The 14,349-nt window shown below is 40.2% G+C and overlaps 1 protein-coding gene across 1 annotated transcript in view; it reads left to right on the top strand.

The window, feature by feature from the left end:
• The first annotated feature begins 7,345 nt into the window (after positions 1-7,345).
• Positions 7,346-14,349, top strand: part of LOC129096855 (zinc finger protein ZFP2-like) — a 37,467-nt gene continuing 30,463 nt past the window's right edge. Inside the window, exon 1 of the mRNA XM_054605534.1 lies at positions 7,346-7,476. Coding sequence (XP_054461509.1) covers positions 7,422-7,476 — 55 coding nt within the window. The 5' untranslated portion in view covers positions 7,346-7,421. The remainder of the gene's footprint in view (positions 7,477-14,349) is intronic.

A 14,349-nucleotide genomic window follows, 5' to 3' on the forward strand; every position in this document is an offset into this window, starting at 1 on the left:
TATTTTTCATTATTCGATGCATTTTGTTATATTACATTTCACAGCTTTGGAGATTATTTTCAGTTTCATAGACTATTTTGATCTGTAGCCTTTTGGGAAAATGTTTGTTCAGAGTTCAAGTAATACAGAAGTGTTTGAAATGTTCCTTATTGTTATAAAAAAAAATATTAACTAACTTAAATCTTATGTTCTGTAGTGTCATCAAAATCACCACATGCATCTATGGTCTGTTCTGGTTATACTACACTTACTTTTGCACAATTTTGTTTTTTTATTCCCCAAAATTGGTTGTGAAAGACACAAACTTAAAAAATATATTTTTGGATGGCATTTTTGTATGTCCCAATGTTATGTGGCTGTGTGTGTGTGTGTGTGCACATCTGTTTGTATGTATGCTGTCTTTAATGTCTTTATTGGGTGTTATTATTATTATTAGATGTCTCTATAAATGTAGTTTGGTCCTGTTCTTACTTTTTGTCCACTTCTATGTTTTGTTTGATGATAATTGTACAAAATATATATGATACAATAATGTTAAAAAACTAAACTAACACCAGCTTCAATATTATGTCATTTAACATCAAAAAGTACTCTAACGTCACGGGTCGGGCGTCAGTCTTCACTTTTATTTTGAAAGCTGTCCCCGGAAGTGATAGTTGATATTTCCGCCTGTTAGCTTCTCGTTAGCTGAATGTAAATCAGAAGAACAAACCTTCAGTTCGGTTCCGGAAGCAGAACGGAGATGGACCGAGACCGGAAGCTGCTGCTGCACGAGGAGAAGCGGAGAAGAAGAACAGGTTTGATTTCTTTCTGCTAATGTTGCTAAGCTAACGTTAGCCGCAGCTAGCTGGCTTCACTGTGTGTAGTACATAAGTACCCGAGTACTATTACAGGTACTTGTACTTGACCTCAGTATTTGTACTTTGTCTATCTGTCTATTATTAGTTTATTGATGGTTTCATGTGTTCATCACTTTAAAGGAGGAGCTCATTTTAATGACTTCATGTTCTGCTGGTAGTTTAACATATGATAATACTTCTTCATTCATTAGTTTATGATATTAAGTTTAAAGTAACTAAAGCTGTCAGATAAATGTAGTGGAGTAAATAGTATAAAGCAGCAGGAAATACAAATACTATAATGTTTACATGTTTCTTTCCTCCGCTGCAGAAAACAGGAAGTGATATTCAAATGAATTCATCCAATAATAATGCCGAACACAAAAGGTGGTTATAGTTATTGATTACAGTGATCAACAGCTTCTATTGATCAAAATACGGACTCTCATCATTCGCTGTTAACCAAAGATACAGACCGCTGTAATGCTAGAGGATCAGTATGGCCCACAGAGATCTCTCATTGGGTCAGATGGTTGAGAGGAGCCTCCGGTCGGTTGTGTTACCAAAAAAAAGAAAACCCGAGCGCAGACAGGAAGTGGTCAAAATCCAACTCCTTCTATTAACAAACAGGAAATGGATAGAATGGGAGTCCAGGTGATGACAATGAAGGGTGACAGTGAATGAGTGATGATCCACAGAATAGTTGAGAACAATCTGGCAAAGACTGGAAGGAGAGCCGGGTGAATCTACGACGTGACAGTGACCTGTGAGGATGCTGGTTGGTGGCAGAGGGCTGGTGGAGGTACAAGGTGGAGTTACAACCAGGAGAACCAGGGCTGAACTCTCACGTTGGAGGGAAGCTTAAGTCAGACAACAGTTAGATTCATGAAGGATACAATTTCACTAATGTGAGTTTCCTAGATTCAGTTTGAAGCCGGAGATCTTTAGATGAGACTGACCTGGGCTCGGTAGTTTGGGTCTGGGCAGAGTGGAGCAGGGCAGCGTGGGAATCCGTCCACACCGTACAGCAGCAGTGGTGTAAGAGAAACCTCAGTCCTCACAGCTTCATCACAGACGTACTGAACACATGGAGACAGAAGCTGATGGAGAGGACTGTGGAGGACCAGAACCAGACCGGAACTCAGATCCAGATAGAGATCCAGCACCAGATCCTGATGAGAAGACTGGAGACTCTTCTGAACCTGAGACTGATGACAGTGATGATTGGAAGGAGACCAGAGAACCTCAGTCAGGTTTAAACTCTCTGAATCATGATGAAGTTTCTGTCAGTGAATCCAGATGTAGTGCTGGAGAGAAACCATTTAGCTGCTCTGAGTGTGGGGAAATATTTTAAACCAAGAAATATCTGAAGAACCACATGATAACTCACACTGGAGAGAAACCATTTAGCTGCTCTGAAGTATTTCTCCACAAAATAAATCTGAAGGGACACATGAGAACTCATACAGGAGAGAAATTCTTAAGCTGCTCAGTTTGAAATAAATCGTTAACAAAGAATGGAAATTCACAGAAACATGAGAATCCACACAGGAGAGAAACTTCATCTGCAGTGCATGAGAGCATGACTTATTGAATTCACAGTGTGATTTTGTAATGCTCTCCCTCAAAACCCTGTCCTCATACTCAACTATCCCCTACTTGCGCTTGTATTTGCTCTCTTTTGGGCAAACTTAATCAGATCTATTATTACTTGCACAGATTTTGTGCTCTCCAGTTTCAGACCTTCTCCTCACTTTCTGCTTCTGTATGTTTGTGCTCTCAGATTTCTCCTCTGCTCTTGGATTTTTTTCCTGCAATAACCCTGTTAAATTTCCACAACCAATAGTGTAGGTGTAGTGTTGACCAATAAAATGATACCTAAATAAATATGATAATTTAAGCATTAATGATATCAGTGATAGTAATGTAACCATAATAATAATGACATTAGCAGTGGGTGTCAGGCAAGACCACGGTCCAGATACAAATGTTATAGGAGCAAATCTAGGAGCTGGTCCGAGGCAAACCTGAACCAGTCCTAACTATTAACCTGAACCAGTCCTAACTATTAACCTGAACCAGTCCTAACTATTAACCTGAACCAGTCCTAACTATTAACCTGAACCAGTCCTAACCAACCAGTCCTAACTATTAACCTGAACCAGTCCTAACTATTAACCTGAACCAGTCCTAACTATTAACCTGAACCAGCCCTAACTATAGACCTGAACCAGTCTTAACTATTAACCTGAACCAGTCCTAACTATTAACCTGAACCAGTCCTAACTATAAACCTGAGCCAGTCCTAACTATAAGCGCTATCAGAAAGGAAGGTCTTAAGCCTGCTCTTAGTGGTGAGTGTGTCTGCCCCCCGGACTGAAACTGGAACCTGGTTCCACAGAAGAGGAGCCTGATAACTGAAGGCTCTGGCTCCCATCCTACTTTTATATACTCTAGGAACCACAAGTAACCCTGCATTGATGGAGCGCAGCTCTCTAGTTGGGTAATATGGAACTATAAGTTCCTTAAGATAAGACGGTGCCTGGCCAGTTAGAACTTTGTAGGCGAGGAGAAGAATTTGAAATTCTATTCTTGATTTAACAGGGAGCCAGTGCAGAGAAGCTAATACTGGTGTCACAGTTCTTCCTCCATACTGTCAGTAGCTCCATACTCCCTGTCACTCTGTCTCACTCACCTAATTGGCTCACTCTGTTCACCTGCCTGTCACTCTGTCTCTCAGTTCACTCCGGCCACTTCTAGCTCACAGCCTGTCATAGCTCTGCCCCTTCTCTCCTGTCACTCCACATCTCACTCACCTAATCAGCCTCATGCAGTGCACCTGTCTGCCACACCCACCTCATCAGCACAATCCCTCTCACCTGCTCACTCTGCTGCACTACTCACCTCATTCTCACACTCGCTGCCAGATCGTTCGTCGCATTCATGCCAGACCTTCCAGCAATTTCCCGTGGACTGATTTCCCGTTGCCGACCCTGCCTGCCTGTCTGGACTTCCCTGCCTTGCCTGTGCCCCGGTCAACGACTCAGCCTTCTGTCCCCGACCACCGGATTCCCCTACCTTGCCTTTGCCTCGGTTAGCCACCTTAGCCTTCTGTCCCCGACCACGAGTTTAGCCTCCGCTTCCTCTGGTTTCCGTCTGCCTGATCCCCTGCCTGTTTCCCTGACGGCTTGGCGCGCTCCCGATAGGAATATCCACCGTGAGTTATATCCTGCCTGTTAGTCTGCTGTATGCCTTGCTTTCAATAAAGCTTCTGAACAATACTCCGTCGCAGTCGTACTGCTTTTGGGTCCACACCACACTCGTGACAACTGGAGTAATATGATCTCTTTTCTTAGTTTTTGTTAGAACACGTGCTGCAGCATTCTGGATCAACTGTAGAGATTTAAGAGACTTATTAGAGCAGCCTGATAATAAGGAGTTACAGTAATCTAGTCTAGAGGTAACAAATGCATGAACTAGTTTTTCTGCTTTGAGACAGGAAGTGACTGATTTAAATGTTACGTAAATGAAAAAAGGCTGTCCTTGAGATCTGTTTTATATAAGAGTTAAAGACAGATCCTGATCAAAGATAACTCCGAGGTTCTTAACGGTAGTGCTGGATGCCAGAGCAATGCCATCTAGAGAAACTATATCGTTAGATAATTGATCTCTAGTAGAATAACTTCAGTTTAGTCTGAGTTTAACATTAAGAAGTTACAGGTCATCCAGGTTTTTATGTCCTTAAGACTGTTGAAGTTTAGAGAACTGGTTAGTTTCGTCTGTTTTAATTGATAGATATAACTGGGTATCATCTGTATAACAATGAAAGTTTATTGAGTGTTTTCTGATAATATTCCCTAAAGGAAGCATATATAAGGTGAATAAAACTGGTCCAAGAACAGACCCTTGTGGAACTCCGTGACTGACTTTGGTGTTTATGGAGGATTCATCGTTTACATATACAAACTGAGATCGATCTGATAAACAGTTACTCTTTAACCTGGTTCATCCACTTCCGCCTTCCAATACTTTATTATATTGCTTTCTTACAACTTTTGGAATAAAAATACAGTTATAGATATACCAGCAACCTGCCTGTACTTTTTTCTTTTACTCTAGTAGCTACACTGGCCTCCTGTCGGTGTGCTAGAGGGCAACGAACAATAGTGTTGGTCACTGAAGCTAGTTACAGAAAATAGCACAGTTAGCTGCTGGATATGCTAGTGAGCCTCTGTTTATGCCGGTGCAGAGCGTCGCCAATAAATGCAACACAAGCAGTCTTATGTGGTACATGACCACAGTTGTATGCTACTATAATACTCAACATGTATACCACTGACAATCAATAACATTATATACCAACTCACCCAGACCTTAACTCCCAAAAACATAGCGGAGCGCTACAGAGCTAGCGTTAACTGTGCATAAAGCTATCGATAGATGATGGTTTAAAGAGAGCTTTTAGTACCAGTAGGTTCAGTTAAAACTTAAAAGAGAACTACAGGACTTAATCATAGCTACAGCGATATAGATAGCTGAACATGGGCAGACCATGGATGTATAAGAAGAAGCTGCAGACCGCCCTGGTTACCACCTCCGTTTCAGCTAGCATTATTACATTACATTACATTACAGTCATTTAGCAGACGCTTTTATCCAAAGCGACTTACAGGAAGTGTGTTCAACATAGGTATTCAAGAGAACTACTAGTCACCAGAAGTCATAAGTGCATCTCCTTTCTTAAACAAGCATCTCAAAGTATAAGCCAGAGCAAAAGTATAGTGCAGAGGCAGATTACTACGAAAACAATAATGGCAACAGACTAACACGAATACAATAAGTGCTACAAACTACTACGAATAGGATAAGTGCAGTAAACGAATACGAATACAATAAGTGCAGCGAACTGATACGAATACAGTAAGTGCAGCAACTAATACGAATTTTGCCGTACACTGACAAGAATGCCGTGAATCCACCACAGCAGCACACAGAGTGACCATTAGCTCTCTAATAAGCTAATGGTCACTCTGTGTGCTGCTGTGGTGGATTCACGGCATTCTTGTCAGTGTACGGCAAAATAAAAAAGTTTGGTCCCGTAAAAGTAGCTGATGAAGTTATTATAGTAAAAGAAAACATACGTGTGCTGGTATATTATCGCTTTATTCCAAAAGTCCTAAAACAAACCAAGGGATGTACATAATAAAGCCTTTGAGGGCCACGGGGACGATCTAAGGTGTAAAGCAAACGCACCCACAAAGAGTCAGGGATCATTTCATTGGTTAAAGCGACAGCCATCATGAGAGGATAAGGGCTGAAGTTGGAACAGGAAATCTGTGCATTTAAAAAAATCAGAGTGCAAGAATACAGTTCGAGCAGAAACAGAACAAAAGTGCAAGAAGGAGCCATTTAGTTTTGAGGGAAAAATCTGAAGAGAAATCAATAAGTCATGCTCTCAAATGGAAAGAACACGCTCTTGAATGAAGACAGAAATAAATCTCCATATTCAAGCAGCACCAGACTGAGGACCAAACAGAGAAGTTTCATTAGAGCTGAAGTATTTGATTTATCCTGAAATAAACAAGGTGCTTTCATTCTAAGGGATTTTCTTCCATAATGCAACCGACACAATCCGCCATTTATTTCATGAAAGCCTGTGTTATAAATTATTTTTGTTCAGATATTGAATATTTATTTAAGACGTTGACTTGTACAATTGTTAATTTTGGAAAAAAGAGACATCTTTTTATGATAAGAATGAAATTGATTGGAATATTTTGAATCTCTACTTTCACAAATCCAAATGGACCAAATAGAAACAAGACATAGAACAATTCCAAATAGAAACCAGACCCTATCTACTGAAACATTACATGGACTGAAGGATGTTTGAGTAATAGAGACAGAAGAAATGTGTAAAGCCTTAAATATTTGTCTTTAATGTCTTTATTAAAAGTCTATGTATGTATGTTTGTCCACTTGTATATATGTGTTGTTTGAAGAGAACTGTATGGCTTTAACATGATAACGTTATGATAATAAAAATGCTACAAACAGAAGTTCACTTCTGATGTCTTTTAATATCAGACAGTAAATCAGCATTAAGCTTTGTTTATGATCAACGTTCTGTTCGGTGCATTATACAAATAAAAGAAAGTTAAATAAAAGACATAAACCGAGCTCCACTAGAGAGGAGGGGTTAGAACTGTCTGTACTCTCGTATCTCATATTCATAAACTACTTTACTGTCTTCATACTAACCCTGTACAGTCGAGTACTACATGTGTTCTAAAGAAACAAAGGCTGTTCACAGGTCATCATGTTCCTGCAGAGACTCTTCATGTGAGCTCCACGACAGGAAGTGACGTCATCACGACCGGTGCGTCGGGCTCGCTGGGTCATGTGATCAGGTCGCGTGACGTGTGACGTAACTGTTCCGGGTCAGTCTTCACTTTTATTTTGAAAGCTGTCCCCGGAAGTGATCGTCGATATTTCCGCCTGTTAGCTTCTCGTTAGCTTCTCGTTAGCTGAATGTAAATCAGAAGAACAAACCTTCAGCTCGGTTCCGGAAGCAGAACGGAGATGGACCGAGACCGGAAGCTGCTGCTGCACGAGGAGAAGCGGAGAAGAAGAACAGGTTTGATTTCTTTCTGCTAATGTTGCTAAGCTAACGTTAGCTGGTTAGCCGCAGCTAGCTGGCTTCACTGTGTGTAGTACACAAGTACCCGAGTACTATTACAGGTACTTGTACTTTACTGCGTCTGTTCTTTTAACTGCACTGACGTCACCTCGATCTGACAGCTTTAGTTACGTCACAGATTCAGATTATTGATCGACTAATGAATGATGACGTCATAGTATTTATTAATCTACCAGCAGAACATGATGAACACATGAAACCATCAAAACACAAAACAGTCTGCTTATGAAGTACTCTCACTATGAAGTACTGAAGTACTCTCACTATGAAGTACTCTCACTATGAAGTACTCTCACTATGAAGTACTCTCACTATGAAGTACTGAAGTACTCTCACTATGAAGTACTCTCACTATGAAGTACTCTCACTATGAAGTACTCTCACTATGAAGTACTGAAGTACTCTCACTATGAAGTACTCTCACTATGAAGTACTCTCACTATGAAGTACTCTCACTATGAAGTACTGAAGTACTCTCACTATGAAGTACTGAAGTACTCTCACTATGAAGTACTCTCACTATGAAGTACTCTCACTATGAAGTACTATGAAGTACTCTCAAGTACTGAAGTACTGAAGTACTCTCACTATGAAGTACTGAAGTACTCTCACTATGAAGTACTATGAAGTACTCTCACTATGAAGTACTGAAGTACTCTCACTATGAAGTACTCTCACTATGAAGTACTCTCACTATGAAGTACTGAAGTACTCTCACTATGAAGTACTGAAGTACTCTCACTATGAAGTACTCTCACTATGAAGTACTATGAAGTACTCTCTCTATGAAGTACTATGAAGTACTCTCACTATGAAGTACTGAAGTACTCTCACTATGAAGTACTCTCACTATGAAGTACTCTCACTATGAAGTACTCTCACTATGAAGTACTATGAAGTACTCTCACTATGAAGTACTCTCACTATGAAGTACTGAAGTACTCTCACTATGAAGTACTATGAAGTACTCTCACTATGAAGTACTCTCACTATGAAGTACTATGAAGTACTCTCACTAAGAAGTACTTTAACTATGAAGTACTCTCACTATGAAGTACTCTCACTATGAAGTACTCTCACTATGAAGTACTATGAAGTACTCTCACTAAGAAGTACTTTAACTATGAAGTACTCTCACTATGAAGTACTCTCACTATGAAGTACTCTCACTATGAAGTACTCTCACTAAGAAGTACTTTAACTATGAAGTACTCTCACTATGAAGTACTCTCACTATGAAGTACTATGAAGTACTCTCACTAAGAAGTACTTTAACTATGAAGTACTCTCACTATGAAGTACTCTCACTATGAAGTACTCTCACTATGAAGTACTCTCACTAAGAAGTACTTTAACTATGAAGTACTCTCACTATGAAGTACTATGAAGTACTCTCACTATGAAGTACTCTCACTATGAAGTACTCTCACTAAGAAGTACTATGAAGTACTCTCACTATGAAGTACTGAAGTACTCTCACTATGAAGTACTCTCACTATGAAGTACTCTCACTATGAAGTACTTTCACTATGAAGTACTTTCACTATGAAGTACTCTCACTATGAAGTACTCTCACTAAGAAGTACTTTAACTATGAAGTACTCTCACTATGAAGTACTCTCACTATGAAGTACTCTCACTAAGAAGTACTTTAACTATGAAGTACTCTCACTATGAAGTACTCTCACTATGAAGTACTCTCACTATGAAGTACTTTCACTATGAAGTACTTTCACTTCAGGTAGTATCTTCATTCTGTTCTTCTACTGACGTATTTCGATACTGTGGTATTAATACTCTTAAGATCAGAGTATCAGATGAACTGAATAAAACTGAATCACTATTTAAATGTACCCATGAAAAGTACTGATTGAAGCTAATATCAATATATGAATGAAAGCAGAATTTAAAGGATTTTATATTTATTATGGGAGTTTAATGGAGTATTTTATTGGGTCAACATCTCTTTTCTCATTATCTCCATTAATGCATTATTTATGCATCAATTGCCAAAACTGTCAACAAAAGTTTTTTTAAATATAAAATGTCCTGCGATGTTATTTTGAAACTCTTCAGAGGTTTAATTAATGCAGATAACCAGCCAAAAGTAAAAGTACTCATTAAGCAGAATAAAATATATCATATTATTGTATTATAATTATTCTTCATCACTTTAAAGGTGGAGCTCATTTTATGACTTCATATCCTGCTGGTAGTTTAACAATCTGAGTCTGTAAATAACAAAAGCTGTCAGATAAAGTTAGTGAAGAAAAAAAGGAGAATATTTCCCTCTGAGATGTAGAGGAGTACCTCAATATATGAAGTACATTCAAATGTATGCAGTTACTTTCCAACTCTGCAGAAAACCCACAATACACCTCCTTGGTATATATTTAAATAAATAAATGTATCCAATAATAATAACGTTGTCGTGTTATAAAAGGACATCCGTGGATATAATGAGATATTACAGAGGTCATGTTGACCGTGATCAGCCGGATGACGCTTGGAACCTAATTCAGTTTCCGTACAGTAAAACGTGCGTCACCGACCAGCTGATTCTACATCGCTGCCCGCCATCGGTCGCCGACCTGCTAACGGGGCACGAGCAAAGCTTAGAAATACATAAACGCATATGAAATCTTCTTTGCGCTACTTGTTCTGTTGGTGGTTGCATGAACCAACAGAACAGCCTTCATGTTCTCCCATCATCTGAGGATGTGGAGACCCAGTGGACTGAAATGTCCCCACAACGACTGGAAAACTCTTCTCAATGAGGAGTACCAGCAGGATGGATGGAATGAATGGAGAACATTTATCGATAGTTAACGTTTTGCATTATTCTGTCACTACTTTTGAGGGATTGAACACATCATAGTGTGAATCGAAACAACCTCAGCGTTTTCCATTAATTACCTAGACTTTAATGCTGCCAGTCATGATGAACTGAAATATTTTTACAGTTCTTGGCTCTCTATGGGCGCATTTCTTCTGCAGCGGTGCTCAGCAACCGGCTGTTCATTTATGTTTAGGATCGATAACGTTAACTAGCTGTCCTTTCTGCTTCACGCTCTCCACACCGCCGACATGGTTTTTTTTTTTGTTTCATCGGCAGCCAATCAATCGGGACGTTCCTATTTAAGACCATTTTACGCCACAGATTTAATGATAATATAATTGCAATACTTTTAATTTGTAAGAATATAGAGTGTGAAATATTATTAGAATATTAATGAGACCATCATCTCATTGACTTGCTCAATGCAGCCCAAAGGGAGAAAGTTCAAATGTGGAAAAGAGGAGCTCTAAAGCTGCCCATAGGTTTATAAAGACACAACCTACTAGTGCCAGGAAGGACAACAAAGAGACTACATCAGTGTTTGCAGTCCTCCAAATGAAACGTTCCCCGTAGTGAGAATCTCAGAGATTACTACCAACGTTAAAGGCTTGTGTACTACAGAACAGGAATGCAACACCTTCAAGTCTTTCATCCGTGTGTACGCACTCACGTTGTACTCATCACTCATCACGGTTACACCCAACTACAAGCGATAAGGGAGATGACCCAACGTTGATTGTTTCCAAAGCAGGGAGGAAACCAACTGAGCATTGTAGTTCAAACACCAACCTGTCGTACAGATCTCCTACCTCAACAGACCTTCCTCACAACAAACCCAATGCAGGGACCTGAAAGGTTCTGCTTTGATCCGTACACAATATATGATCCGTATGGATCACGGAAACTTAAATGAATAGTCTTCAGTTATTTGAAGGAGATGTTTTCACAGCAGAATATAAGAGAAAGAATTATGCATTATTGAACTTCCAAACAATAGCTCTAAGCAGCTGAAAATACATAATTACCAAGATTTTTTATCAATGAAAATACAATCTTTTATTTCTTTATCATTTTAAGTCTGTATTTTATGCATATAACAATATAGAGGACGATAACAAAGTAAAAGGGTTACCTGAAGAACTTTTGGCGGTTTACGCTGACTTCAGAGCGGTTGATACTATTTTTCGGGAAGTTGGTGAAAAAACAAAAGTCTTGAGCCTTGCACGACTAAACAAGCTGCGTAACGAAACAAAACAACAACTAAAACAATCTGTATTGGCCGATATGTCCGCAACCTTCTGTCAGCTGATCCGAACCACGACTCAAAACCGTGAAGCCATCTGAACCGTGAGTTTTGCGGATGCTGCCCCCCTGCTACGCTCTGCTTACCCTGAGTAAACAGGTCTAGTGCCAGTGACAACAACCGAGTCTGCCAGCTGACTTTTCAAGGCACAAGGAGCAACAAGCAAGTTAGCAACGAGCTGCAACACTCGATAGAAACACATCACGGACTGCAACGGAACCTCAACTTCTTCCTCGCCTGGCGTCATCCTTAAACGACAGCAGTGGCTAAGCTAACAAAGCAGAACGCTAAGTAACACCATTTCCTCCATGGACTTGGTAAAGTAACTAGCATAGAAGAGCATTAGCACAGTTATGGTACATGGCTAGGCACGGCTGTTTTGCTTTAACTTCTGTCAACGTACATGTTTTGATTTTATTTGATAATGTCCACTGAGTTTTCTATTATTGTGATCTCATTGTAGTCAGAATATTAGGGATATTTCTGTTTTCTCCCTTTGGTTCTAGTTATTTAGTTAGATTAATATTGTTAGTTTCACTTTTATAATCTTGTAAATAAATGTTTTAAATATACATGATGGTCTGTTTAACGTTGTACAATGGTGAATAATGAGACTCCAAAATCCTTCAATTTACTAGCTAGTGATGTGGTCATCTTTGGATTATTAATTAGAGCCTGTGCACAGACCTATTTTACGTTTTTTTTTTTTACTTTTTTCCAAATTTTACATACTTTTACACTTTAGAATCATAGTTCCAGCGCCACCTAGTGGCAACAGAAGTTACAGGTTGTGTACTCTTACATCCTCCTCCTCACAGATTATTCAGATCCATCTCAATTTTAGCCTTAAGATAAGGCTTTGATAATGCTTCATTGTAAACAATGTAAGAATTTGTTGAAGGGCAGCGACTTGATTATAGCTTCTGTATAGATTATTAATGTTACGTCCCGGTGGGGACCACGGAGTAACAGTTGATGGTAAGTGGTCAAAGGAAGAGGGAGAAACGCTGGTTTAAAGAAAGAAAAACTGTTTATTAACACAAAAAAGGCAATGGCAACAAAAGAACACTGCTCTGCAGAGAATCACACAAAAACAGGCTTCCACTGAGCAGGCCGAGACCGATCTAAGAGACCTGTTCTCAACAAAAGACACCCTCAGACAGCACGCACGGCTATCAACTGAGCAGAGAAGGAGAAGGGCTGTCTCAGGCTCACTTCCTGGTCTTATACTGCTCACAGGGGGCGGAGCTCAGTGAGCACACCTGCACTCACTCAAGCAATCACTGCAAGCCAGCCTGAAGAAAAGGGGAGAGGGAGGGAAGAACAGCATACCCACAACCAAATACAATCTCACATTTAACACCCCCTCTCATAAATACAAACACCCAGTGTTTGTAACACATACACAATGTGTATGAAAACCTTACGAATACAAAAACCCCCACAGCTGACTCCACATCAACAATACATCCAGCAGGACACTTCCACTGCATGGCTCTGTATCAGGCCTCAACAACAAGCAGTGATAATGGTAAAAGATCTTCATCCTACCCACGAGACAGGGCGTCAGCCACCACGTTATCCAACCCTCTCTTGTGCTTGATCTCCAGATTGTAACCCTGAACCAGCAGGGCCCAACGCATCAACCGCTGGTTATACATCTGCGACAGGAACACAAGAGGATTATGGTCAGAGAAATATAAAAACATCTCTTAAACTATATTTTAATTTAGTCAGTAAGAGTAATAGAAATTGTGAAAATATAGTACGTTGAACCAGATCAGCACATATGAGTACTTCTCAAAATGTGTTCAAACCAAGTGTTCGAACCATTTTTGCTTTGCGTTACTCCCACAAGTTAGACTGCAAATTCATTTTTGTTCACATCTGTTGTAAAGAGCTGGTCTACTGGACTCAATCATTGTCTGTGTAAATATATAAAAAAAACAGCGTAGATCGTACCAGTATGCAAAATAATATTGATGTGATTGGTCAAATGATGGCTCAGCATAGCCTCGCCCTGCAATTTTACCTCATCTTATGCTTCTCCAGCTCACCATAACCATCCTCCTCTGGAGCATGACCGTTCTTGTCAAGTTGGCCGTTCTTTAGTGGAGGAACTTTGCCACAGTTTGAAGCACCACCTAGATCAGGGTTGCCTAAGTCAGAACCTCAGCTATCTCAACTTCCCAGATTCCAGTCCGTCACCGAAACAGACCCGATAGGCTAGGGTATCCTGCTGCCTCCATTGTGGCAGCTCAGCTTAACTGTATGTACCCTACAGTGTCACATACCACCATGGTAGCACCCCAATCTAGTCAGTTATCCGGATGATGGAAGCGTCCCTCCCTAGTGCTTCTATGGCCAAACCCCCCAGCACAGACAAACTCCTTACCACAACTAGATATGCTCTCTGGACCTGTTGCTACATCCTTTCCAGCTTCAGCGCAGACCCCCCTTAACCTGCTTGTTGCACCCCCGCAGCTGAACTGGCAGCACAGCCTCCTGTGGTGGACCCCTCCAAACTGCTGCGGCCTCTTGACCTCAGGGCCTTTATATCCTCCAGCTCAAACTGTACCAGCTACTGCTGGTCTCCTTCTCTTTCCTCACTTCAAGTGAGCAAGGTAGGGTTCTTTCTTTAAAGGCACCAACGTTGTTTAATTTCATT

The sequence above is a fragment of the Anoplopoma fimbria genome, chromosome 10, assembly GCF_027596085.1.
Source record: "Anoplopoma fimbria isolate UVic2021 breed Golden Eagle Sablefish chromosome 10, Afim_UVic_2022, whole genome shotgun sequence".
NCBI lineage: Eukaryota > Metazoa > Chordata > Actinopteri > Perciformes > Anoplopomatidae > Anoplopoma > Anoplopoma fimbria.